Source organism: Drosophila bipectinata, chromosome 3R (assembly GCF_030179905.1).
Source record: "Drosophila bipectinata strain 14024-0381.07 chromosome 3R, DbipHiC1v2, whole genome shotgun sequence".
Classification (NCBI taxonomy): domain Eukaryota; kingdom Metazoa; phylum Arthropoda; class Insecta; order Diptera; family Drosophilidae; genus Drosophila; species Drosophila bipectinata.
The window spans coordinates 4,944,215-4,969,369 of record NC_091739.1 but is presented as its reverse complement, the minus strand read 5'-3'; the positions used below and the strand labels follow the sequence as shown (position 1 = coordinate 4,969,369).

At 38.1% G+C, this 25,155-nt stretch overlaps 3 protein-coding genes and 2 long non-coding RNA genes across 6 annotated transcripts; 4 read left to right on the top strand and 1 right to left on the bottom strand.

The window, feature by feature from the left end:
- The first annotated feature begins 116 nt into the window (after positions 1 to 116).
- On the top strand, positions 117 to 2,147 carry LOC122321637 (serine protease grass-like). The gene is made up of 4 exons (XM_043212395.2): positions 117 to 344; positions 402 to 615; positions 1,451 to 1,490; positions 1,553 to 2,147. The coding sequence occupies exons 1-4, from the start codon at positions 117 to 119 to the stop codon at positions 2,145 to 2,147; spliced, it is 1,077 nt and encodes a 358-aa protein (XP_043068330.1).
- A 3,059-nt stretch (positions 2,148 to 5,206) lies between these two features.
- On the top strand, positions 5,207 to 5,767 carry LOC122321636 (uncharacterized). The gene is made up of 3 exons (XR_011443367.1): positions 5,207 to 5,406; positions 5,464 to 5,503; positions 5,566 to 5,767. It is a non-coding gene; the product is annotated as an uncharacterized lncRNA (long non-coding RNA).
- Positions 5,768 to 5,827: 60 nt separating this feature from the next.
- Positions 5,828 to 8,607, top strand: LOC108127404 (serine protease grass-like). The gene is made up of 4 exons (XM_070281967.1): positions 5,828 to 6,055; positions 7,603 to 7,816; positions 7,875 to 7,914; positions 7,977 to 8,607. Exons 1-4 carry the CDS (start codon positions 5,828 to 5,830, stop codon positions 8,569 to 8,571), a joined length of 1,077 nt encoding a protein of 358 aa, XP_070138068.1. The 3' UTR covers positions 8,572 to 8,607.
- Positions 8,608 to 15,361: 6,754 nt separating this feature from the next.
- LOC108127422 (uncharacterized) lies at positions 15,362 to 16,576 on the top strand. 2 transcript variants are annotated; one of them, XR_001773417.3, is made up of 2 exons: positions 15,362 to 15,659; positions 15,725 to 16,576. It is a non-coding gene; the product is annotated as an uncharacterized lncRNA (long non-coding RNA). The 2 variants fall into 2 exon arrangements; XR_001773418.3 differs by having other exon boundaries at positions 15,715 to 16,576.
- Positions 16,577 to 23,921: 7,345 nt separating this feature from the next.
- CIA30 (complex I intermediate-associated protein 30) lies at positions 23,922 to 25,070 on the bottom strand. Its single transcript, XM_017244477.3, has 2 exons — positions 24,515 to 25,070; positions 23,922 to 24,456 (listed from the first exon to the last, which is right to left on the bottom strand). Exons 1-2 carry the CDS (start codon positions 24,986 to 24,988, stop codon positions 24,040 to 24,042), a joined length of 891 nt encoding a protein of 296 aa, XP_017099966.1. The 5' UTR covers positions 24,989 to 25,070; the 3' UTR covers positions 23,922 to 24,039.
- Positions 25,071 to 25,155: the final 85 nt, after the last annotated feature.

Here is a 25,155-nt window from a genome sequence, read left to right as displayed (position 1 = left end):
TAATTTTATTTCGTTAAACGAAATTCTATGATTAATAATGTATTATCAGTGGTACGCCTTCGTCGCATATAATGACTTCCGTGATCGTTCAGTCGCAAATCTAGCTTACGGGAAGAATGTTGAGTTTGAAATTTTTAATTCTGGCGATTTGCCTAACTCTGAGCCTGCAATGGATAGATCCTGTGGATTCTAAAGTCTGCGAGACGCATGACAAGAAAATAGGCAAATGCCGGCGTCCTAAAGATTGCCCGGCTCTTAGGCCTATTGTGCAAAAGCAGAAAAAAGGGATTCCCCTAACCCACGAGGAGCAAAGGTTTAATAAATCAGTTTTAATATGTGAAAAGGTAACTAAAGCAACGCGTGACTTTAAAGTACAGAGTCTAACTCAAGTCTTCTCCTAGAGAAAATATTTTTGCTGTGAGGATCCATTTAATGCTGAAGGAGTAGACTTGCTGAAAGAAAATGATGAAATATGCGGTATTTTCTCAGACCCTAAGGTTTTAGGAGGTAACAATGTTAGACTGGGATCTCGGCCGTGGGCGGCCATACTCGAGTTTAATACGACACAGCCTATTAGGGCACGGTTTAAATGTGGCGGCACTCTGATCACTTCGAGTAAGTTCTATAAAACATTGATCCTATGTCACTTTTTATACCCTTGCAGAGGGTATTATAATTTTGTCCAAAAGTGTGCAACGCAGTGAAGGAGACATCTCCGACCCTATAAAGTATATATATTCTTGATCAGGATCACCTCCTGAGTTGATATGAGCATGTCCGTCTGTCCGTCTGTCCGTCTGTCCGTCTGTCTGTTTCTACGCGAACTAGTCTCTCAGTTTTAAAGCTATCGTCTTGAAACTTTGCACACACCCTTCTTTCCTTTGCACGCAGTATATAAGTCGGAACGGCCGGGATCGGTCGACTATATCCTATAGCTGCCATATAACTGATTGATCGGAAATGGTATAACTTTGGTGTTTTTAGAGTTAGAGAGTTCAAATTTGACATGAGAGCTATTTTTGGCAAAATAATACGACATGCCAAATTTCATAAGGATCGGCCGACTATATCCTATAGCTGCCATATAACTCAACGATCGGAAATGACCCAACTTTCGTCTTTTTGAAGATAGAAAGCTGGAATTTAGTACAGACTCTATTTTTGGTTAGTTGATCCAACCTACCAAATTTCATTAGGATCGGCCGACTATATCCTATAGCTGCCATATAACTAACCGATCGGAAATGACCCAACTTTTGTGTTTTTGAAGATAGAAAGCTGGAACTTGGTACAGATTATATTTTGATCCATCCTACCAAATTTCATAAGGATCGGCCAACTATACCCGATGTTTGCGATATATATCCGGTTTTAGCTGCAAGGGTATATAAACTTCGGCTCCGCCCGAAGTTAGCTTTCCTTTCTTGTTTTTTATTTTTTTGTTTGACAGAATTTGTCTTGACGGCTGCGCACTGTATCGAAGATACCCTGTAAGTAAAGGAGCTCAACCCAAGACAAAACACACTTACTTATAAAATACCCTTTTTTCCAGGGTATCCGTCCGTCTGGGAGAACATGATCTTAGTAAGGACGAGGACTGCTTAAGCTTTGACGATGAGCCAGTGTGTCTGGATAAACCCCTGGACGTTCCAGTCGACAAGAGTTTTGTCCACGAGGGATATGAACGTTTTAGAGCTGTGAACGATATTGCATTAATCCGCCTAAAATACCCAGTCCAGTTTACCGATTGGATACGACCCATATGTCTGCCGATAACAAAAGATCTTCAGTTTGAGAGTCAAACCAACATACGGATGGAGGTTGTCGGCTGGGGCATAACAGAAGAAGAAAAGCTCTCAGACGTCCCTAAAAAAGCTTTCATCAATCGGCTGAACTTAACCGAGTGCAACATCTTTAATCCAACGAGCACAAAACTCTGCGCCAGTGGCTTGGGGAAAGATAGCTGCAGTGGTGACTCCGGAGGACCACTGAACTATCCCACTTTATACAATGGCAAACAGCGCTGGGTGCAGGCTGGAATCGTGAGTTACGGAGTACAGAAATGTGGAAAAAATCCGTATGCGGTCTATACTGATGTGGCTGAATATATGGGTTGGATAACCGAAACCATTGCGCAAAACACATAGCCTCTCTAATCGAAATTAAAAATTGAAATCATATTGAAATAAATTATTAAAAATAATATTAACTGCTATTATTCTTAATAACACATCCTTCTTTTCCATGCACTTAGTATATACATATAGAATTCGAAACGGCCGGGATCGTCAGACTATATTCTGCCATGTAACTGATTTATCGCATCTTATCGAATTATATTTAATACAATCAATAAAAATATTTGTGGCGTTCCGTTAGCGACCATTAATTTTTGTTTTCTGTTTGTAGCGTTTTTTTAAACTTTTATGACCCTGACACTGACCCTGGCACTTGCAACCTTTTATCAACGACTCCCGATGTGGCTTCCCGAAAATATTTCAGTGCTGCCAATTCAGCTTTGCACATTTTATACCATTGCAGAGGGTATTATAGTTTTGGTCAAAAGTGTGCAACGCAGTGAAGGAGACATCTCCGACCCTATAAAGTATATATATTCTTGATGATGATCACCTCCTGAGTTGATATGAGCATGTCCGTCTGTCCGTCTGTCTGTCCGTCTGTCTGTCCGTCTGTCTGTTTCTACGCGAACTAGTCTCCCAGTTTTAAAGCTATCGTCTTGAAACTTTGCACACACCCTTCTTTTCTTTGCACGCAGTATATATGTAAGTCGGAACGGCCCGGATCGGCCGACTATATCCTATAGCTGCCATATAACTGATAGAGAGAGTTAGAGTTAGAGAGTTCAAATTTGACATGAGAGCTATTTTTGGCAAAACATTACGTCATGCCAAGTTTCATAAGGATCAGCCGACTATATCCTATAGCTGCCATATAACTGAACGATCGGAAATGACCCAACTTTCGTGTTTTTGAAGATAGAAAGCTGGAATTTAATACAGATTCTATTTTTGGTCAGTCGATCCAACCTACCAAATTCCATTAGGATCGGCCGACTATATCCTATAGCTGCCATATAACTGAACGATCGGAAATGGTATTTGGTAGAAATATCAACTTTCGTATTTTTGAAGATAGAAGTTTGGGACTTTTTATAGATTTTGTATTGTAATAAATTGGATTATATATTCCTATTCCCATAAGGATCGGCCAACTATATCCGATGTTTGCGATATATATCCGGTTTTAACTGCAAGGGTATATAAACTTCGGCTCCGCCCGAAGTTAGCTTTCCTTTCTTGTTTTTTTTTGAAAATAACAAAAAACTAAATAATTCTTTTTACAAAGTAAGAAAGGAAAATACGGAAAAATTATCAGATAATTTGACAAATCCAAAGTCAGTAAAAACAAGAAAGGAAAGCTAACTTCGGGCGGAGCCGAAGTTGATATACCCTTGCAGCTAAAACCGGATATATATCGCAAACATCGGATATAGTTGGCCGATCCTTATGATTACATCATAATAAAACCAATTAACTAAAATAAAAAATCTAAAAAAAATGTCCCAAACTTCTATCTTCAAAAACACGAAAGTTGGGTCATTTCCGATCGTTCAGTTATATGGCAGCTATAGGATATAGTCGGCCGATCCTATTGAAATTTGGTAGGATGGATCAACTGGCCAAAAATATAATCTGTATTAAGTTTCAGCTTTCTATCTTCAAAAACACGAAAGTTGGGTCATTTTCGATCGTTCAGTTATATGGCAGCTATAAGATATAGTCGGCCGATCCTTATGAAATTTGGCATGTCGTAATGTTTTGCCAAAAATAGCTTTCCTGTAAAATTTGAACTCTCTAACTCTAAAAACACCAAAGTTATACCATTTCCGATCAATCCGTTATATGGCAGCTATAGGATATAGTCGGCCGATCCGGGCCGTTCCGACTTATATACTGCGTGCAAAAGAAAGAAGGGTGTGTGCAAAGTTTCAAGACGATAGCTTTAAAACTGAGAGACTAGTTCGCGTAGAAACAGACAGACAGACGGACAGACAGACGGACAGACAGACGGACAGACGGACAGACGGACAGACGGACAGACGGACATGCTCATATCAACTCAGGAGGTGATCCTGATCAAGAATATATATACTTTATAGGGTCGGAGATGTCTCCTTCACTGCGTTGCACACTTTTGGACAAAATTATAATACCCTCTGCAAGGGTATAAAAATGTGGCAAACTATCAAATCTCTAAATTTTATAAGCAAATTAAACCCACTAGCAGCCAATATAAGGATTCTGATTTCTCACATCAGATCTCCTCAGCCCCAGACACCCTAGAATGTATTCAAAAGGAAGTTCCCTCTTTTGACATTAATAGATTAAAAGAACCTTAAATAGATTGTACTTTCCGGCATCTGATCTCACTAATTTTTTAAAATCACGTAATCCAAATTCTGCGAAAGGTCTAGACAACATTTCCTATAGCATGCTTCTTTCCCTACCCCTTGACGAAATCCAAAATTTAGTATTTATGGTTAATAAAATTTGTAACGATGGCATAGTACCTGATTCTTGGCGTAGAATAAAAGTTGTTGTAAAATCTAAAAACAAGTATAAGAAAAAAACTCACCAAAAGCCAAAAAAAGTATCAAAAAATTTTGTTTTCTTTAATTTTTTGGCACTAATTGCGTACAAACTTAGTACGTTCGCGACCCGGGGAAATGCCCATACCAATGCCCAATGCTCATACTATAAACATTTATTTTAATTTTATTTCGTTAAACGAAATTCTATGATTAATAATGTATTATCAGTGGTACGCCTTCGTCGCATATAATGACTTCAGTGATCGTTCAGTCGCAAATCTAGCTTACGGGAAGAATGTTGAGTTTGAAATTTTTAATTCTGGCGATTTGCCTAACTCTGAGCCTGCAATGGATAGATCCTGTGGATTCTAAAGTCTGCGAGACGCATGACAAGAAAATAGGCAAATGCCGGCTTCCTAAAGATTGCCCGGCTCTTAGGCCTATTGTGCAAAAGCAGAAAAAAGGGATTCCCCTAACCCACGAGGAGCAAAGGTTTAATAAATCAGTTTTAAGATGTGAAAAGGTAACTAAAGCAACGCGTGACTTTAAAGTACAGAGTCTAACTCAAGTCTTCTCCTAGAGAAAATATTTTTGCTGTGAGGATCCATTTAATGCTGAAGGAGTAGACTTGCTGAAAGAAAATGATGAAATATGCGGTATTTTCTCAGACCCTAAGGTTTTAGGAGGTAACAATGTTAGACTGGGATCTCGGCCGTGGGCGGCCATACTCGAGTTTAATACGACACAGCCTATTAGGGCACGGTTTAAATGTGGCGGCACTCTGATCACTTCGAGTAAGTTCTATAAAACATTGATCCTATGTCACTTTATTTTATTTTTTTGTTTGACAGAATTTGTCTTGACGGCTGCGCACTGTATCGAAGATACCCTGTAAGTAAAGGAGCTCAACCCAAGACAAAACACACCTACTTATAAAATACCCTTTTTTCCAGGGTATCCGTCCGTCTGGGAGAACATGATCTTAGTAAGGACGAGGACTGCTTAAGCTTTGACGATGAGCCAGTGTGTCTGGATAAACCCCTGGACGTTCCAGTCGACAAGAGTTTTGTCCACGAGGGATATGAACGTTTTAGAGCTGTGAACGATATTGCATTAATCCGCCTAAAATACCCAGTCCAGTTTACCGATTGGATACGACCCGTATGTCTGCCGATAACAAAAGATCTTCAGTTTGAGAGTCAAACCAACAAACCGATGGAGGTTGTCGGCTGGGGCATAACAGAAGAAGAAAAGCTCTCAGACGTCCCTAAAAAAGCTTTCATCAAACGGTCGAACTTAACCGAGTGCAACATCTTTAATCCAATGAGCACAAAACTCTGCGCCAGTGGCTTGGGGAAAGATAGCTGCAGTGGTGACTCCGGAGGACCACTGAACTATCCCACTTTATACAATGGCAAACAGCGCTGGGTGCAGGCTGGAATCGTGAGTTACGGAGTACAGAAATGTGGCAAAAATCCGTATGCGGTCTTTACTGATGTGGCTGAATGTACGGGTTGGATAACCGAAACCATTGCGCAAAACACATAGCCTCTCTAATCGAAATTAAAAATTGAAATCATATTGAAATAAATTATTAAAAATAATATTAACTGCTATTATTCTTAATAACACATCCTTCTTTTCCATGCACTTAGTATATACATATAGAATTCGAAACGGCCGGGATCGTCAGACTATATTCTGCCATATAACTGATTTATCGCATCTTATCGAATTATATTTAATACAATCAATAAAAATATTTGTGGCGTTCCGTTAGCGACCATTAATTTTTGTTTTCTGTTTGTAGCGTTTTTTTAAACTTTTATGACCCTGACACTGACCCTGGCACTTGCAACCTTTTATCAACGACTCCCGATGTGGCTTCCCGAAAATATTTCAGTGCTGCCAATTCAGCTTTGCACATTTTATACCATTGCAGAGGGTATTATAGTTTTGGTCAAAAGTGTGCAACGCAGTGAAGGAGACATCTCCGACCCTATAAAGTATATATATTCTTGATGATGATCACCTCCTGAGTTGATATGAGCATGTCCGTCTGTCCGTCTGTCTGTCCGTCTGTCTGTCCGTCTGTCTGTTTCTACGCGAACTAGTCTCCCAGTTTTAAAGCTATCGTCTTGAAACTTTGCACACACCCTTCTTTTCTTTGCACGCAGTATATATGTAAGTCGGAACGGCCCGGATCGGCCGACTATATCCTATAGCTGCCATATAACTGATTGATCGGAAATGGTATAACTTTGGTGTTTTTAGAGTTAGAGAGTTCAAATTTGACATGAGAGCTATTTTTGGCAAAACATATTACAGATTTTTTGATTTTGCTAGAGCAAGCCAAAACCGACGTCCATTTCGCGTACGTTCGCGACCTCATGTTTTTTGCCAATATTATGAAAATGAAAAATCTAAAAACAAGTATAAGAAAAAAAATTCACCAAAAGCCAAAAAAAGTATCAAAAAATTTTGTTTTCTTTAATTTTGTTGGCACTAATTGCGTACAAACTTAGTACGTTCGCGACCCGGGGAAATGCCCATACCAATGCCCAATGCTCATACTATAAACATTTATTTTAATTTTATTTCGTTAAACGAAATTCTATGATTAATAATGTATTATCAGTGGTACGCCTTCGTCGCATATAATGACTTCCGTGATCGTTCAGTCGCAAATCTAGCTTACGGGAAGAATGTTGAGTTTGAAATTTTTAATTCTGGCGATTTGCCTAACTCTGAGCCTGCAATGGATAGATCCTGTGGATTCTAAAGTCTGCGAGACGCATGACAAGAAAATAGGCAAATGCCGGCGTCCTAAAGATTGCCCGGCTCTTAGGCCTATTGTGCAAAAGCAGAAAAAAGGGATTCCCCTAACCCACGAGGAGCAAAGGTTTAATAAATCAGTTTTAATATGTGAAAAGGTAACTAAAGCAACGCGTGACTTTAAAGTACAGAGTCTAACTCAAGTCTTCTCCTAGAGAAAATATTTTTGCTGTGAGGATCCATTTAATGCTGAAGGAGTAGACTTGCTGAAAGAAAATGATGAAATATGCGGTATTTTCTCAGACCCTAAGGTTTTAGGAGGTAACAATGTTAGACTGGGATCTCGGCCGTGGGCGGCCATACTCGAGTTTAATACGACACAGCCTATTAGGGCACGGTTTAAATGTGGCGGCACTCTGATCACTTCGAGTAAGTTCTATAAAACATTGATCCTATGTCACTTTTTTTTTATTTTTTTGTTTGACAGAATTTGTCTTGACGGCTGCGCACTGTATCGAAGATACCCTGTAAGTAAAGGAGCTCAACCCAAGACAAAACACACCTACTTATAAAATACCCTTTTTTCCAGGGTATCCGTCCGTCTGGGAGAACATGATCTTAGTAAGGACGAGGACTGCTTAAGCTTTGACGATGAGCCAGTGTGTCTGGATAAACCCCTGGACGTTCCAGTCGACAAGAGTTTTGTCCACGAGGGATATGAACGTTTTAGAGCTGTGAACGATATTGCATTAATCCGCCTAAAATACCCAGTCCAGTTTACCGATTGGATACGACCCATATGTCTGCCGATAACAAAAGATCTTCAGTTTGAGAGTCAAACCAACATACGGATGGAGGTTGTCGGCTGGGGCATAACAGAAGAAGAAAAGCTCTCAGACGTCCCTAAAAAAGCTTTCATCAATCGGCTGAACTTAACCGAGTGCAACATCTTTAATCCAATGAGCACAAAACTCTGCGCCAGTGGCTTGGGGAAAGATAGCTGCAGTGGTGACTCCGGAGGACCACTGAACTATCCCACTTTATACAATGGCAAACAGCGCTGGGTGCAGGCTGGAATCGTGAGTTACGGAGTACAGAAATGTGGCAAAAATCCGTATGCGGTCTATACTGATGTGGCTGAATATATGGGTTGGATAACCGAAACCATTGCGCAAAACACATAGCCTCTCTAATCGAAATTAAAAATTGAAATCATATTGAAATAAATTATTAAAAATAATATTAACTGCTATTATTCTTAATAACACATCCTTCTTTTCCATGCACTTAGTATATACATATAGAATTCGAAACGGCCGGGATCGTCAGACTATATTCTGCCATATAACTGATTTATCGCATCTTATCGAATTATATTTAATACAATCAATAAAAATATTTGTGGCGTTCCGTTAGCGACCATTAATTTTTGTTGTCTGTTTGTAGCGTTTTTTTAAACTTTTATGACCCTGACACTGACCCTGGCACTTGCAACCTTTTATCAACGACTCCCGATGTGGCTTCCCGAAAATATTTCAGTGCTGCCAATTCAGCTTTGCACATTTTATACCATTGCAGAGGGTATTATAGTTTTGGTCAAAAGTGTGCAACGCAGTGAAGGAGACATCTCCGACCCTATAAAGTATATATATTCTTGATGATGATCACCTCCTGAGTTGATATGAGCATGTCCGTCTGTCCGTCTGTCTGTTTCTACGCGAACTAGTCTCCCAGTTTTAAAGCTATCGTCTTGAAACTTTGCACACACCCTTCTTTTCTTTGCACGCAGTATATAAGTCGGAACGGCCCGGATCGGCCGACTATATCCTATAGCTGCCATATAACTGATAGAGAGAGTTAGAGTTAGAGAGTTCAAATTTGACATGAGAGCTATTTTTGGCAAAACATTACGTCATGCCAAGTTTCATAAGGATCAGCCGACTATATCCTATAGCTGCCATATAACTGAACGATCGGAAATGACCCAACTTTCGTGTTTTTGAAGATAGAAAGCTGGAATTTAATACAGATTCTATTTTTGGTCAGTTGATCCAACCTACCAAATTCCATTAGGATCGGACGACTATATCCTATAGCTGCCATATAACTGAACGATCGGAAATGGTATTTGGTAGAAATATCAACTTTCGTATTTTTGAAGATAGAAGTTTGGGACTTTTTTTAGATTTTGTATTGTAATAAATTGGATTATTTATTCCTATTCCCATAAGGATCGGCCAACTATATCCGATGTTTGCGATATATATCCGGTTTTAACTGCAAGGGTATATAAACTTCGGCTCCGCCCGAAGTTAGCTTTCCTTTCTTGTTTTTTTTTGAAAATAACAAAAAACTAAATAATTATTTTTACAAAGTAAGAAAGGAAAATACGGAAAAATTATCAGATAATTTGACAAATCCAAAGTCAGTAAAAAAAATGTGGCAAACTATCAAATCTCTAAATTTTATAAGCAAATTAAACCCACTAGCAGCCAATATAAGGATTCTGATTTCCCACATCAGATCTCCTCAGCCCCAGACACCCCAGAATGTATTCAAAAGGAAGTTCCCTCTTTTGACATTAATAGATTAAAAGAACCTTAAATAGATTGTACTTTCCGGCATCTGATCTCACTAATTTTTTAAAATCACGTAATCCAAATTCTGCGAAAGGTCTAGACAACATTTCCTATAGCATGCTTCTTTCCCTACCCCTTGACGAAATCCAAAATTTAGTATTTATGGTTAATAAAATTTGTAACGATGGCATAGTACCTGATTCTTGGCGTAGAATAAAAGTTGTTCCAGTCCCTAAAAAGAACACCGATTCATCAATAATTACAAATAACCGTCCAATTTGTCTTTTAAGTGTTGATAAAGATAAATAGTAGATAGTTTTAAACGAAATCCAAATCGGTCTTACGCTTTTAGAAAAAATCACTATACAGCTCACTGCATTAACGACGTCATTAATAATATAGCTAATCTAAACGCTAAAGGTTTTCATGTCACCGCAGCAGTACTAGATATAAGTAAAGCTTTTGATTCGGTCAACATCCCAATTTCAGCGAATATTTTTTTAGACAGTGGTTTTAACTCTTTAATTATTAATTTTATAATCGGCTTTCTAAGTAAAAGATATAAGTAAAGCTTTTGATTAGGTCAACATCCCAATTTCAGCGAATATTTTTTTAGACAGTGGTTTTAACTCTTTAATTATTAATTTTATAATCGGCTTTCTAAGTAAAAGAATATTAACTATGGGTAACTCCGAGATTACTGTGAGTAAAGGAGTCAGCCAGGGTAGCTGCCTTAGCCCAATACTTTTTAATCTGTACACCTCTGATTTGCATGCCATAAGTGATCAGCAAAGCATTTTATTTCAATATGCGGATGATTTCTTTCTCCTTACTTTTGAAAAAGATTTTACAACTGCAAGAAATGTTCTTGAACATAATGTTAAATTTATAGAATTGCACATTTCCCTAAAAATATAAACTTTTAATCCTCGAAAATTGTCTATGATGCATTTTAATAATAATAGGAAATTATTAAATATTATGTGTAATAACATAGCTATTAACGATGTAGATCAGGTTATTTATTTAGGTAGGACAATTTGTACAAATAATTCCTCTTTAGGACATGTTAAACATATCATAGCCAAAACTAATTAATCCAATATGTTTTTAAATATGTTAAGTGGATGTCGTTTTGGCATTCATCCCAGCAAGGCCCTTAACCTTTTTAAGGCTTTTGTTAGGCTAAAATAAGAATACGCCAGTTCTTCTTTCGCTTGCATTTCGAAAACGGTGACAAAAAAGTATTCAGGTTCATGCAAATTTCTTCCTTAGGAAATCCCTTGGACTTATTAAATCGACTCCCATTAACATAATATACCATTTAGCAGGTGAACTTCCTCCGGAATATAGATTAAAATTTGCTACTGCGAAAGAATTGGCCAAAATTTTCGCTCATGGTTTACCATGATAAAGCCTCTCTTTTGGCTAATGATTTCGCAGCAAAAAACCCTAGCTACATAAAGGTTTACTCGGAATTCAAGGATATTTTTGATTCAATTGCTAATCTAAATGTTTTTTCTTACAAATCTCGGAAAATTTCGATGGATGTGGATTTTTTTAAGGGCATTATCCCAAATAAGAAATCGTCTAGCACGTCATTAGTTAACTCGCTTTTAAAAGAAAAACTTGACTTTTTAAATAAAAAAGGTTTTGAAATCCTTTTTACTGACGGCTCAGTTCAAGAAAATTTTGCAGGGTGTGCCTTTGTAAATTCAAATTCTAATACCATTAAAAATTTTTGCACTAACACATTTGCCGCCCCCACAAATCGCGTAGCGGCAGTACTGGAAGGTTTTTTGCTATGACTATTTTTTCCTAGTCAATGACTATTTCTAAAGACAATATATATCTGAAAAACGAATTTCATCCAAATCGGCCGGCATATATATAAAATTTTCCATACAAACGGGATAAAATTTGTAACGCGTGGCGAGTCAATCGGCACTGTCTTTGGCCTTTTCCTCTGCGCACCATTCGGGCACACTAACCGATCACACGCTACAAGAAGCTTCACTCGCGCTCACATCGTCTAATAGTTCGGTTCGTAAAATTCGGTTGTTTAGATTGGCCATCATCTCCGTTTTCATGGGACAAAATTTTTTTTCTCCAAATCCCATTGTTTCTAGAGGTTACGACACTTGCATATTTAAGCCAACGATTTGTGGTGTCGGTGTTTTAAAGCCCTTCGCTTCAAGAACAGCCAAAGGAAGTATTTCCTCTATGACTAAGTCTATGAACGCATTTTTTACATGTTTGTTCAATGCAAACACTTCAGAATCAGATTCTGATTCAGAAAAAAACTCAAACTCATCTCATCTAAAAATCACTTAGCGGCATTATTGCGAAAAATACTAGCCCTAAATAAAAAGGTAATCGCGTATTGTAAAAGTAATGCAATAATTATTCTAAAATTATTTATATTTATTTTTAGGAAAGCAAAAACTACTGGAAGTTTCATCTGAAATCCAAATTTCGTCGTTAAGTCAGATTGATGGAGCATCCCAGAGCACATGTTCTCTACTGAAGTATTTCCTTAGCTCCATTGAGGTGAACTCGGAAAATGAGGAATCCGATGACGATGATGGCGAATCACACATACTCTCCGAAGCAAATTGGACTGCATGAGAATATAATGGAATACTGGGAAGGCAAAAAGTTTACATATCCTCGTCTCTACCAACTAGCAAAAGTGTTGCATAGTGTGCCTGCTATCCAGGTTTCGGTAAAAAGAGCATTTTCTGCACTGAAATTTCGGATTTACGGTGTAACTTATCATCGGAGTCCATAAAAAAACTGTTGTTTTTAAAACTGAATAAATAAATGTTCTTTAGGAAAGAAATTGACGAGCTAAAATTATTTTGTTCTAGTCTGCCGAAAAAAATAGACAACAAATAGTTCAATATGATCGAAAGAATTTTAAGAAACTCGGTGTGTACTTTTACATGGTTGACCCACACTTGAAAATTTCTAGTAGAAATATAACTAAATAAATTGAATTGAGGAATCCTTGATTATGTCCTTTAAGAACATTGAAAGAGCATTTTCTGCACTGAAATTGGTACTTTCCGATTTACGGTGACGATACATCATTTGAAAGGTACTGCGCCACAGATTACAAATATGTTAACCGTTTTTTTTTAATAGTCCACTTGGTATAGAAGTAATTTTTATAATAAAAATGGAAATATTACTCTTATTTTCAATTTTTTTAATAAAAATTGAATCAAAATTTTTATTTTTATTTTTTTTCATAAAAATTGAGAAATAGTTCTTATCCATAATTAAATCGAAATAAAAGTTTATTGTCTTTCCGGATTCACCGTTAAAAAATGGTATATGTGGCCTTTTCCCACTCCCTGCAAGTTGGTTCAATTGGTGGTTCAATTTTTTTGAACTCATAGGACAAAACAAATCATAGGATAATGCTCGGTGTCGTTTTTCTGCATAACCTTTTTAACGGGGATGTAGATAGCCAGCATTTACTAACACGTTTAAAATGTAACATTCCTAATAGAAGGACTCGAAACTTTAGTCCTCTGTTCCTTAGCCATTGTAGTTCGACATATGCACTGCATGACCCTTTTCTAAAAATCGAACTACAATGGTCTCTACTCTATTACAACTCTTTCCTGTCCCTCTAATTTAAAATAAATAATTTTAAATTTCCTTACTAACTGCTCGTAGCTTAACAAATTTCAAATAGCTTTATATGTACTAACAAATCTTTCCCACGCCGCCCCCGCCAGTTTCGATGCCCACGCCGCCGCCGCTGGTGTGGATGCCCCCGCCGGTGTCGATGCCGCCCCCGCCTTGAAAAAGGGGTGCTTGAAAGAGGGCAAGGTGCACCACTGTGATTGGTGCCCCTTTACCAAGGAGAAACCAAATTTCTCGATGCATATAAAGTTTCGGAAATGCTCCGGCATGGTGGGTGTCCGGTACGTTCCCGGCCCCAAAATTAGGGAATTGTGGGCACTGTGGGAAGGGCTGCTTAATCCACCTGCTAATCCTCCTTCCCGCCTTTTCCCAGCTCCACTCCAGCCGCCTATTCCGAGCCAGATTTAATTAATTTTTTTTATCGTTTTTATTATTATATATAATGATAATAGTAATTATAATAGATATAAATTATAAATATAAATATATAAATTATAAATATAATAGATAATAGTATTATAGTAAATATAGTAGTATTATTATTATTACTGCGAATTCTGTCTGTATTAGAAAGAACTATCGAATTTTGAAGTGCATTTAAAGCAAATAATTTAATTTAAAAAATATAGTGTCGCTGCCGCCCGCTCGAGAGTTAAATTTAAATTTATGCGGTGCCGCCGTGCCCACCTGGCACATTGATGGGCAAGGGGGCGTTTGGACGACCACGGACCGGCAGTGTCCGTACTGCTTTAAGGACTGCAGGAGCCTGAAAGCCCTGACCAGGCACTTTGAGGAGTGCTTGAAGGAGGGCAAGGTGCACCACTGCGAGTGGTGCCCCTTTACCAAGGAGAAACCAAATTTCTCGATGCATGTAAAGTTTGGGAAATGCTCCGGCGTGGTGGGTGTCCGGCATATTCCCGGCCCCAAAATTAGCGAATTTGGCCACTGGCATCAGCAGTTCCCCCTTCACCCAAGAAAATTATGTTTAAGTTTCCAAACATTTTTCTTGAGCGCCTCTCGGTCGTCTGGGCCTCTAAGCTTTATGATGAATACAGGAATGCTAGCTGATGCTCTTATTGATGCACAAGCCATTTCCAAATTCTGATAGACCGGTAAAAAAAAAAATATTACAGAACCAGTTGAGCCAAATTAAAGGCACAAGATTAAAAAAAAAAAGAAAATAAAATAAAAAGCGGGAAGTCAAGCGTTTGGCGAGCTGTTGACAACTGAATGGGACTGGAGGGAAGGCCGCGTTATATACCGTTTTTGGGACTAAAAAAATCCCCATCGTCATGCAACATGCATCTGGTCACACTGCTCGAAGGGCTTCCTTTTAATGCACTATGGGGAATTTGGCCGATTCCAAATGCACTATGGGGACAGTGGCCCAGGAGGAGCCAGTGGCCCAGCCTTTGACCTGGGAGTCTTTGATTACGGAGGCTTTGGCTGGGGAGGAGGAGGACGCAGTGTCGCCGGTGTCGCTGGCGCCCGCTCGGGAGTTGAATTTAAATTTATGCGGTGCCGCCGTGCCCACCTGGCACATTGATGGGCAAGGGGGCATTTGGACGACCACGGACCAGCAGAGTCCGTACTGCTTTAAGGACCTCAGGAGCCTGAGGGCCCAGAATAGGCATTTTGAGGGGTGCTTGAAAGAGGGCAAGGTGCACCACTGTAACAGCGCCTGAAGCGTTGCGCAAGCGCGTATATATATATAGTTAGCCTGGAAGTATGCTCTATTCTTACATAGGTACATATGCACTTAGCGTTGGCATTACCAAATTAGTGTACCCGCAGCTACAGGTGCAATAGACCAGCTGATATGCATGACAGAGTCGCAATGCAAAGCTCGGCTCTGCATCGCAGCCAACTTTGCTGACCCGTATCCGAATTCCGGATACGTTCTTTTCGTCAAAAGTTATTCGAAGCGATCACACGCGTTTAATCCGAGTGCCGCTCACCAAGTCGGAAATATATATATACAAGTGTTCCGGAAGAGAAAGTGGCTTATTCATTTATTTATTTTGGCGGCTGCCTAGGTAAGCCAAAAAAATTAAACGACTTGGCTTGAGCCGGTTTCTGACTTTTCATTAGATTAGATTAGATTTTTCATTAGATTTTTCCTTTGGGTCCCAGTGGATAATCGGACCGCCTTGGCCATCCGCGGCTACAGCAAGTGCGGAGTTTCGCGGGCATCGAGGGATTACCCGGACATCGCCGAGAGATAGACGGGACACGTAGTGTCTACTGGAGCACCCCTTGGACGCCGTACTTGGAGCCACGCCCCGCGTCTACAGGAGCACCCTCCGGGAGCCAAGCCACGCGGTCCCCCCGCGTCCTCAGGAGCACCCCAACAACCCAGCACCAGCAGCTGGCTAGACCTAAAGGTCTACCAGCGTTCGCCCCATCTTAGCGGGCAGAAAACCCGCTCGTTTATTTATATTTTTTTTGTAACCGCCTCAGAAGCTCACCCTGTCTAGCTACCTGAGCAACGGCAATCAACTAGGCCACATAAAATAGCTGCTTAGTTCAGAGCCAATATGTAGTCCACCAAAATTGTCATATACCAGGCCATCGTCCAAACAAAACAATAGTGATCAGCCACGACACTGGGAATAATCTTTCATTTTCGATTGGTGTAAATTATTATTAAAAAAAAAAAAAAAAAACTATAAATTCGCCCAGTGTCGGAATTTTATCCACATTTAACCTATAATATGCGATGGCTGCACTGGAAAAAAAATTGGAAATAAAATTAATTTAAATACTAAATGAAAATCAAACTTAAACAAATATTGTTCAGAACAGGAAATATATGTAGGTGTAGAAAAAGAAATTATAAAAACATTAAATAATATAAAGAAAAAGAAAAGAAAGGGTAGAAAAAGAAATTATGAAAACATAAAAATATACAAAGAAAAAAAAAAAAAAATACAATTATGTAAATATTAGGAATCTTAGGTCTCTGGAAATATTATTAGTTTAAGAAAATAGCTGGTTGTCTAAAACAGATGAATGCTCGGTATCTATTTAACCCCTGGCGAACCAAAGTCGCTGTTCTATTGCAGGTACCCCTCGGGAGATCGATCTTCGTCGTGGAGAGTACACAAAGTGAGTCACTATAAAACAAATCTTGTTCGTTGGTTAATGCATACTCGGCATTCACATTCTGATGATTATAAAAGAATATACAAACAAAATTAAAAAAACAAAACAACCCCAGCTAAAAGCAAATTAAAGTGGAAAAATTAAAATTTCTTTTATTACAAAAAAAAAAAAAAAAAAAATTTTTAAATTTTACATGATTCCTAATTTTTAAATTTATCAAATAAATAATAATACTAGCAAAGAAAAATTAAATTGAACAAATGAAAACCCTAAAAAAAAAATGAGAACCACAAAAGATATTTTATGTCAGTAAGAACGATTAGAAATTTAAGTAAAGCTTATACCTATGTTGTCTACTAGGAACTTTTCTATATATCTTTATAAATGTTAAGCCTTATTAAGATTAAGATCATCTTATACTAAATTGTTAATTCCTGCCTAATTTCATGAAATTATTCTGTTCTTTATTCCACCTTAGACATAGAATTTAATTTAGATTATTAAAAAATGAATTTAAACAAAGCTATGGAGTAATTTTTTCCGTTAGAACTCTGCCAATGATGATGCGGTCGTAAGGGTACCTAAAGGGATCACGCGAATTAAATTTGGATCCAGTGATCTTAGGTAGGGCGGGCCACAAACGCAATAACATCTGCGTCTCGTTTTCCGAATTTTCCTTTTCCTCCTCTTAGTTTAATCCAGGGGTGCCCAAGCTCAGCATAGGACAGAGCAAACTCGAATACCAATGCAAAAAATCACCAATACATTAAAGCAGTGATCGGCACCCCAATACATTGATATGATTTTACCGCATTAGTGTTAGTAACGTATAGCAGAAAGTAGGCTGTGAGCATGACGTTTCACACATTTATACTGTGTGTGTGTGGCAGAGCTCGGGCAGAGAAATTTCCTATGCCCCCGAGATAGGGCCGTGCCGACCTCTGCATTAAAGCTAGAAATTTTTTTTGCAAGTCATGTCGGTATACTGAAAAAAATTATAGTACAATTTTCAAGGGAAAAAAGTAATACAAAAATATTTATGAAATAAAAATTAAAAACTGTAATAAAGTTATAAATAAAAGAAATTCATAGCTCAGATGTTAACCATTCTTTTTGAGATCTCAACCAAAAGTAATTTTTTGCAGTGAAAAGTTTTCGGTAATAAAAAAACAAAGTGCCTTCGTATTAGTACGAAAAGCTGAGACACTATACAATTGTTGTTGCTTAACTCGAAAAACGAAAAATTGTTTTTGTATTTAGCCCTTGCCTATGCTACGAGCCACACACGTACATACATATATAAAATTTCATTTCCCATATAACGAGCAATTCCAACAACAAAGGAGCTCCGAGAGCAATGGGGCTGGGAACCCCTGGTTTAATCTATCTTCTGGAATTAATTTACCTTTTCCCGGTTTCTCTCTTTTATCTACGCTTAAATTGCGTATGTCGTCGCAAGCACGCTCAATTTCTTGATTAATAATAATAACCAGGGACCAGATCTGAATTAGCAAGACCTCCACCCCCAAAGCCGACGAGCAAAAGCCGGATACTATAGCGTGCCCCGCGAAGTCAGATCTGTGTTCAATACTGGGAAACATAAGGTTGCACGTTACACCACTGTGATTGGTGCCCCTTTACCAAGGAGAAACCAAATTTCTCGATGCATATAAAGTTTCGGAAATGCTCCGGCATGGTGGGTGTCCGGTACGTTCCCGGCCCCAAAATTAGGGAATTGTGGGCACAATTTTTGTGGGCAAAAATATAGTGTCGCTGGCGCCCGCTCGAGAGTTAAATTTAAATTTATGCGGGGCCGCCGTGCCCACCTGGCACATTGATGGGCAAGGGGGCGTTTGGACGACCACGGACCGGCAGTGTCCGTACTGCTTTAAGGACTGCAGGAGCCTGAAAGCCCTGACCAGGCACTTTGAGGGGTGCTTGAAGGAGGGCAAGGTGCACCACTGCGAGTGGTGCCCCTTTACCAAGGAGAAACCAAATTTCTCGATGCATGTAAAGTTTGGGAAATGCTCCGGCGTGGTGGGTGTCCGGTACGTTCCCAGCCCCAAAGTTAGGGAATTTGGCCACTGGCATCAACAGTTCCCCCTTCACCCAAGAAAATTATGTTTAAGTTTCCAAACATTTTTCTTGAGCGCCTCTCGGTCGTCTGGGCCTCTAAGCTTTATGATGAATACAGGAATGCTAGCTGATGCTCTTATTGATGCACAAGCCATTTCCAAATTCTAAAAGACCGCGAGAAAAAAAAACACAAAAAAAAAATAAGTCTTATTTCCAGTCCCTGAATCAGACACACCTTTTTGTTCCATTTCCATGTGCCGTCTTAAATAGCCCAAATAATTGCGGTATATTGCATATCGATATATTTTTTTAATATTAAATAATTAAATTAAATAATTAATATTAATATATTTATACCCTTGCAGAGGGTATTATAATTTTGTCCAAAAGTGTGCAACGCAGTGAAGGAGACATCTCCGACCCTATAAAGTATATATTTTCTTGATCAGGATCACCTCCTGAGTTGATATGAGCATGTCCGTCTGTCCGTCTGTCCGTCTGTCCGTCTGTCCGTCTGTCCGTCTGTCCGTCTGTCTGTTTCTACGCAAACTAGTCTCTCAGTTTTAAAGCTATCGTCTTGAAACTTTGCACACACCCTTCTTTCCTTTGCACGCAGTATATAAGTCGGAACGGCCGGGATCGGCCGACTATATCCTATAGCTGCCATATAACTGATTGATCGGAAATGGTATAACTTTGGTGTTTTTAGAGTTAGAGAGTTCAAATTTGACATGAGAGCTATTTTTGGCAAAATAATACGACATGCCAAATTTCATAAGGATCGGCCGACTATATCCTATAGCTGCCATATAACTGATTGATCGGAAATGGTATAACTTTGGTGTTTTTAGAGTTAGAGAGTTCAAATTTGACATGAGAGCTATTTTTGGCAAAACATTACGACATGTTAAATTTCATAAGGATCGGCAGACTATATCCTATAGCTGCCATATAACTGATTGATCGGAAATGACCCAACTTTCGTGTTTTTGAAGATAGAAAGCTGGAACTTGGTACAGATTATATATTTGGTCAGATGATCCGACCTACCAAATTTCATTAGGATCGGCCGACTATATCCTATAGCTGCCATATAACTGAACGATCGGAAATGACCCAACTTTTGTGTTTTTGAAGATAGAAAGCTGGAACTTGGTACAGATTATATTTTGATCCATCCTACCAAATTTCATAAGGATCGGCCAACTATATCCGATGTTTGCGATATATATCCGGTTTTAGCTGCAAGGGTATATAAACTTCGGCTCCGCCCGAAGTTAGCTTTCCTTTCTTGTTTTAATATTAAAATATATATTGCATATCGATAATTTTTAATATTAAAGATGAAAAGTATTTTCAGCTTTTTGTGTTTGGAACGTTGAATTATTCACATTCACCTGGTTTCTTAAGCTTGATTGACTTGGTTCATAAGGATTCTATCTCAACTAAATCTACTTCATTTCTTAATCATCGTTAAATATTTTTTTTTATTGGTGAGAACTTTTGTGTTTTAAAATTGGCATGCTCCGAGGAAGGGATGGAAGCCTTGACCTCGTCGGCCATTCTTGTCGTAGATTTGATCGTAACAAAAAACAAAAACGAATATGTTCTAATAAAAAGTACAATTCATAAAAAATTTTTTTCTCTTTTTTTTTTATAAGTACCGCTCCGAGTTGAAGTAAAACGAATACTCTCGCATTAACCCGAGGCCAAATAAATCTTCCACCGTTACCAACAAAAAGGAACTTTATATAAGCAAACAAAAATTCCGGGCGGTGTTAATTCTCTCGCATCTGATTTTAAATCTCCACACAAATGATCGACTAAGTGTGAAGAACAATCGAGTGACACATCGATACTACCGAGAATTTCTTCTAAATATGAGGTTTTTCCCCTAACAATATTTTCTAATAAATCTGATCTAGGTGACAGAAAACGTTAAATTAAAATTAATTTATTATTTATTTATTAATTTTATTTATTAAATTTTTATAAATTTAGAACAAGTTTGTTCATATGTATTATTAAGAACTTTTTTGGTTTTGATTTAATTTTTTCTTAAGAATTTACGCCGACGAACATGGGATGAAGAATAATTTAAAAGTTTATAATCTTAGACCGGTAATTACCGGTCAAATTAACATACGTTTCAAAGTTATTTATTTTATTAATAGTAATGGAGGTGATGGATGAATTAGGGCCGAAGTCAGCACCAAATATTAAAAAAGAGCCTTCAATTGTATGGGAGCACTTTAAAAAAAACAGCGAAAACCAGTAAGGAATTTGCTACCACTGCGGTAAGTGGCTTAAGACTTTAGGGAATTCCTTCAATCTCCTTGGCCATCTTAAGCGCTTGCAGTCGAGTTGCAGCAAAGAACAAATTCTTATGTCGAAGGAAAGTTCTTTGTGCCTTTCTATCATGAGTCATGAACATGATAGAACATGACTCTAAAAAGCCGCTCTGACAATGAACGTAGTCGTGAAAGAGAGTTTAGTCCTTCAAGTTGAGTAAATGACGAAGGCTTTGTTGAGCTTTTAAAAGAAGTACTACCACGCTATAAGTGGCCCAGCAGAACCTTCTTTCGGGATGTCATGCTTCCAAGCGGGTATGATGTTGTTCAGCTGAAGGTACAATAAATTCTAAATACTGTTGAACATGTTGGTTTATTCGCCGATTTGTGGAAATTTGCTGCAAACGAAGGAAAGGAACTGTCTTTTATTTCCATATTATTATTATTTCCACACTGTTATCTTAATAGATTACAGATTTAACTTATTAATATTATCCTTAGCGGTCATGCTTTTGATAAACACACTTTTTACAAATAAAAAGTTTATGACAACCCCAACTGTGATCTATTATCAACTCTATTAGTTGAACAACTAAGACAAGGCATGTAAAAAAGTTATGTTCTCGGTGACAATGGGACAAGACACAGATGAAAAACTCCATTTGGCTGTTCTTGAAGCGAAGGGCTTCAAAACACCGAAACCGAAAACCTTTGGCTTAAATATGCCAGTTCTGTATTCTCTAGAAACAATGCGATTTATTGAAGAAAAATTCTGTTCTAGAAAACGGAGATGATGGCCAATTGGAACAACCGAATTTCACGAACCGAACTATTAGATAGAGGTGCAAAAAACATCGATGAAAACATCGATGCATCGATGTTTTTTGAATTTTCCAAAACATCGATGTTTTTTTTTGACCATCAATGTTTTTGTGCCGTCACTATGAAGAGAACAAGCAAAGAAGAGGTACGTAAATGAGCAGATTTTGGAGTCTACTTTCATGAGTCTTCGAACAGTATGGCGGCCTTCAAAGAGGTAGTAAAAAAATTTATGTGTGTGCCTGCCACGTCCTGCGAGTCTGAAAGAGCCTTTAGCAAAGCTGGACAAATTATTTCCGACCGCAGGACCCGCCTTAACTCAGATATTGTTGATAAATTAATGTTTATCAACAAAAATCACCAATATCTGAATAACCAATGATCTAATTTGTTGTTATTAATTTAAGGCAAAAGAAATAAATATTTGTTTTTTAATTTTATTAAAACCGTATGTCTATTTATCTATTTAACTTATTTAAAAAATATTTTTTTAATTTTTAAAAACATCGATGTTTTTGATCGTGGAAACCTTCCAGTACTGGCGCTACGCAACTTGTGGGGGTGGGAGGTGGCCTAGCAAAAATTTGATTTAAACTTCGTGGGCATTGTAGAAGTCTCCATGCCAAATCTTAAGGCTCTCTTTCTTATAGTCTCTGAGGTCCACCATCAAAAGATTCCATAAAATATGTTGCCTACAACCTTCAAAACTATAAAAACAGCGTTGGGATGAAATAACAAGAAAGGAAATTTAACTTCGGGCGGAGCCGAAGTTGATATACCCCTTCAGTTAAAACCGGATATACATATATTGCAAAAATCGAATATAGTTGGCCGATCCTTATGAGAATATTATTATAAAACCAATTAATTACAATAAAAAATCTAAAAAAAAGTACCAAGCTTCTATCTTCACAAATACCAAAGTTGATATCTCCACCAAATACCAACCAGCTTTCTATAAATAGTAAATAAGGACCTTGAAGCTGTCGAAGTAACTATTTACTCCACACAAAAATTAAGGATTACACAGTGCGACAGTGATTTGGAACTTTTGAAGAGACCTAGTAGTAATTGTTCATTAGGTCGAGTATAGTATAAAACCATGTTTAAAATTTTTCAAACACCCTCAAAATCTTGTTTTGAAAAAAGCGTTATAACTTCAAAAATTTTCATAATTTCCTAATGAAATTGGTCTCGTTTTATTCAGAATTGACGAGACAATATTGATATGTGTCAAAAATGATACCATTTCTTGGAAGTTGTACCGGAAAAATGGTGTCAAAGTCAGAAAAACACTACAAAAATTCAAAAATGTCAGTTTCTTGCGTAAAAATTGTATACTCTTTGTTGAAATAAATTAAAGATCTATTTTTTTTTCAAAAGTTCCAACATTTAACTATGGAAAAACGAAATAAATTTTAAAATCGGTTTAAAATTACGCTTTTAGGGATTTTTAAGAGCAAAAAAGTCCCGAAAAACAGTTTTTTCCAAATAAATCGAGGTTTTGAGGGTGTTTGAAAAATTGCAAACATGGTTTTATACTATACTCGACCGAATGAACAATTCCTACTAGGTCTCTTCAAAAGTTCCTCCAATTTTTCTTTTTTTGTAGCACTGTGTTATTATTGCGTACATACATTCCCCCTGACAAGAACTTTTAAATTCCAAATCCGAGAAACATGTTTGATTTCTCTTCTAATAACTTCTAACTCAAAGCTGGGGCTCGCCGAATAACAAGCGAAAAATACCCTAAAACTCGTATTTCTCGAGCGAAATACCCTAAAACTTAGGGCCTGAATGAATTGGAGTTAGGTTCTTCATGCAGATTGGCATAAAAATCCGTATTAATCAAATTAGTTTTTAGATTTTTTTTCAAATATTCTTGAGGTTTTCCCTCAAAATTATGAAAAGTTTACAAGTATGTTGCCAAAATAATGCCCACAGCGAAGGCTATATCTAATTATAGCATTAATCAACCTCTGAATTGTTTATAATATGAACAAACTCTTATTACTAAGTTACTTGCAAAGTTTTTAATTTAATTTAAAAATTTACCAAATATTACTTCATTTAGTACATTATCTAAAATTAAATAACACTTTCTTAATATAATGTTGTATTTACGTTACGTGGCCACAATATATTTCGGTGTTTGGTACATCTCGTAGGCGAATTCCTCTCTGTGGCTGGGATCGTACTGCAAGCCAACGTATTCTATTTCAAGTCCAAAGGGACCGTCCATGCCTTTTTTAGCTGCCACTGAGAAACCAAAGTGGGTTACTCGATTTAAGGAAATGGGACCTTGACGATCTTGAACTCGCCCTTTTGAGGACAAGAAGAACTTCGAGAAGGGTATTTTGGCGATCTGCCAATGGGGTCCACCTCGGGTATACAGGACGTAATGGTAGATGTCGTTCCACATCAGATCGAAGTAGCCTTCGGTGTGCAAGTTTATCAAGTAGCTCCGTCCATCGCCGCGTACTTTCATTATGAGCATGTTGTACTGCGTCCAGTCGTAGGTGGTCTCCCGTTTAAAGGATTTCTAGAACAGAGATTTTTTTAACCAAAGAGCAATAAAAATATGATAAAATCCAACTCACGCGCACTCTTTTTGTGCGAATATTTGCGTATCCCGTCCGCTTGATAATGCCATCCTTTGTGTGATCCGAGTTTACCTCGCCATGAAACAGTCCGGCTCCAGCGGCACTTAATTCGAGAGTGGCAGTGCTCTTGCCCTCGCCGTGATCCGCATCTGTGGTCACTGTCCATTTATCAAGGACATCTGGCGCCTTGAAGTCAAACACCACGTCTGTTTCGCCTGGACGGAACACCAGTATTGGATCACTCTCGAACTGTTCCTTCACCTCCTTTCGCCACAGCTTGATTTCTTCCTTGAGATCTTTCAATCCGTCCAAGATGAGCTGCTTTTTAGAGGGTTCCGGCAGTTTGGTCTTGTAGCCGGACTTCTTTTCGCGCTCCCAAAAGGTCCGGTGAACTGCAGTGGTGTGTATATGCTGTTGGACAGCAGGCAGCCAACAGCCCAGGCGCTGTCCATGTCTCAGGATATTGTTCATCTCAACATTTGCTCTATTTTATTTATTTTTAAGTAAATCTAAAAAGCTACTCCGGCCGCATCAACGTAACAACGAACAGCTGTTCGTAGTTGCTATTCGCAGGGAAACGCCACTTCAGTAAAATGAACAATATTAATTAAATTAATTTAAGTAAGATATAAAGATAA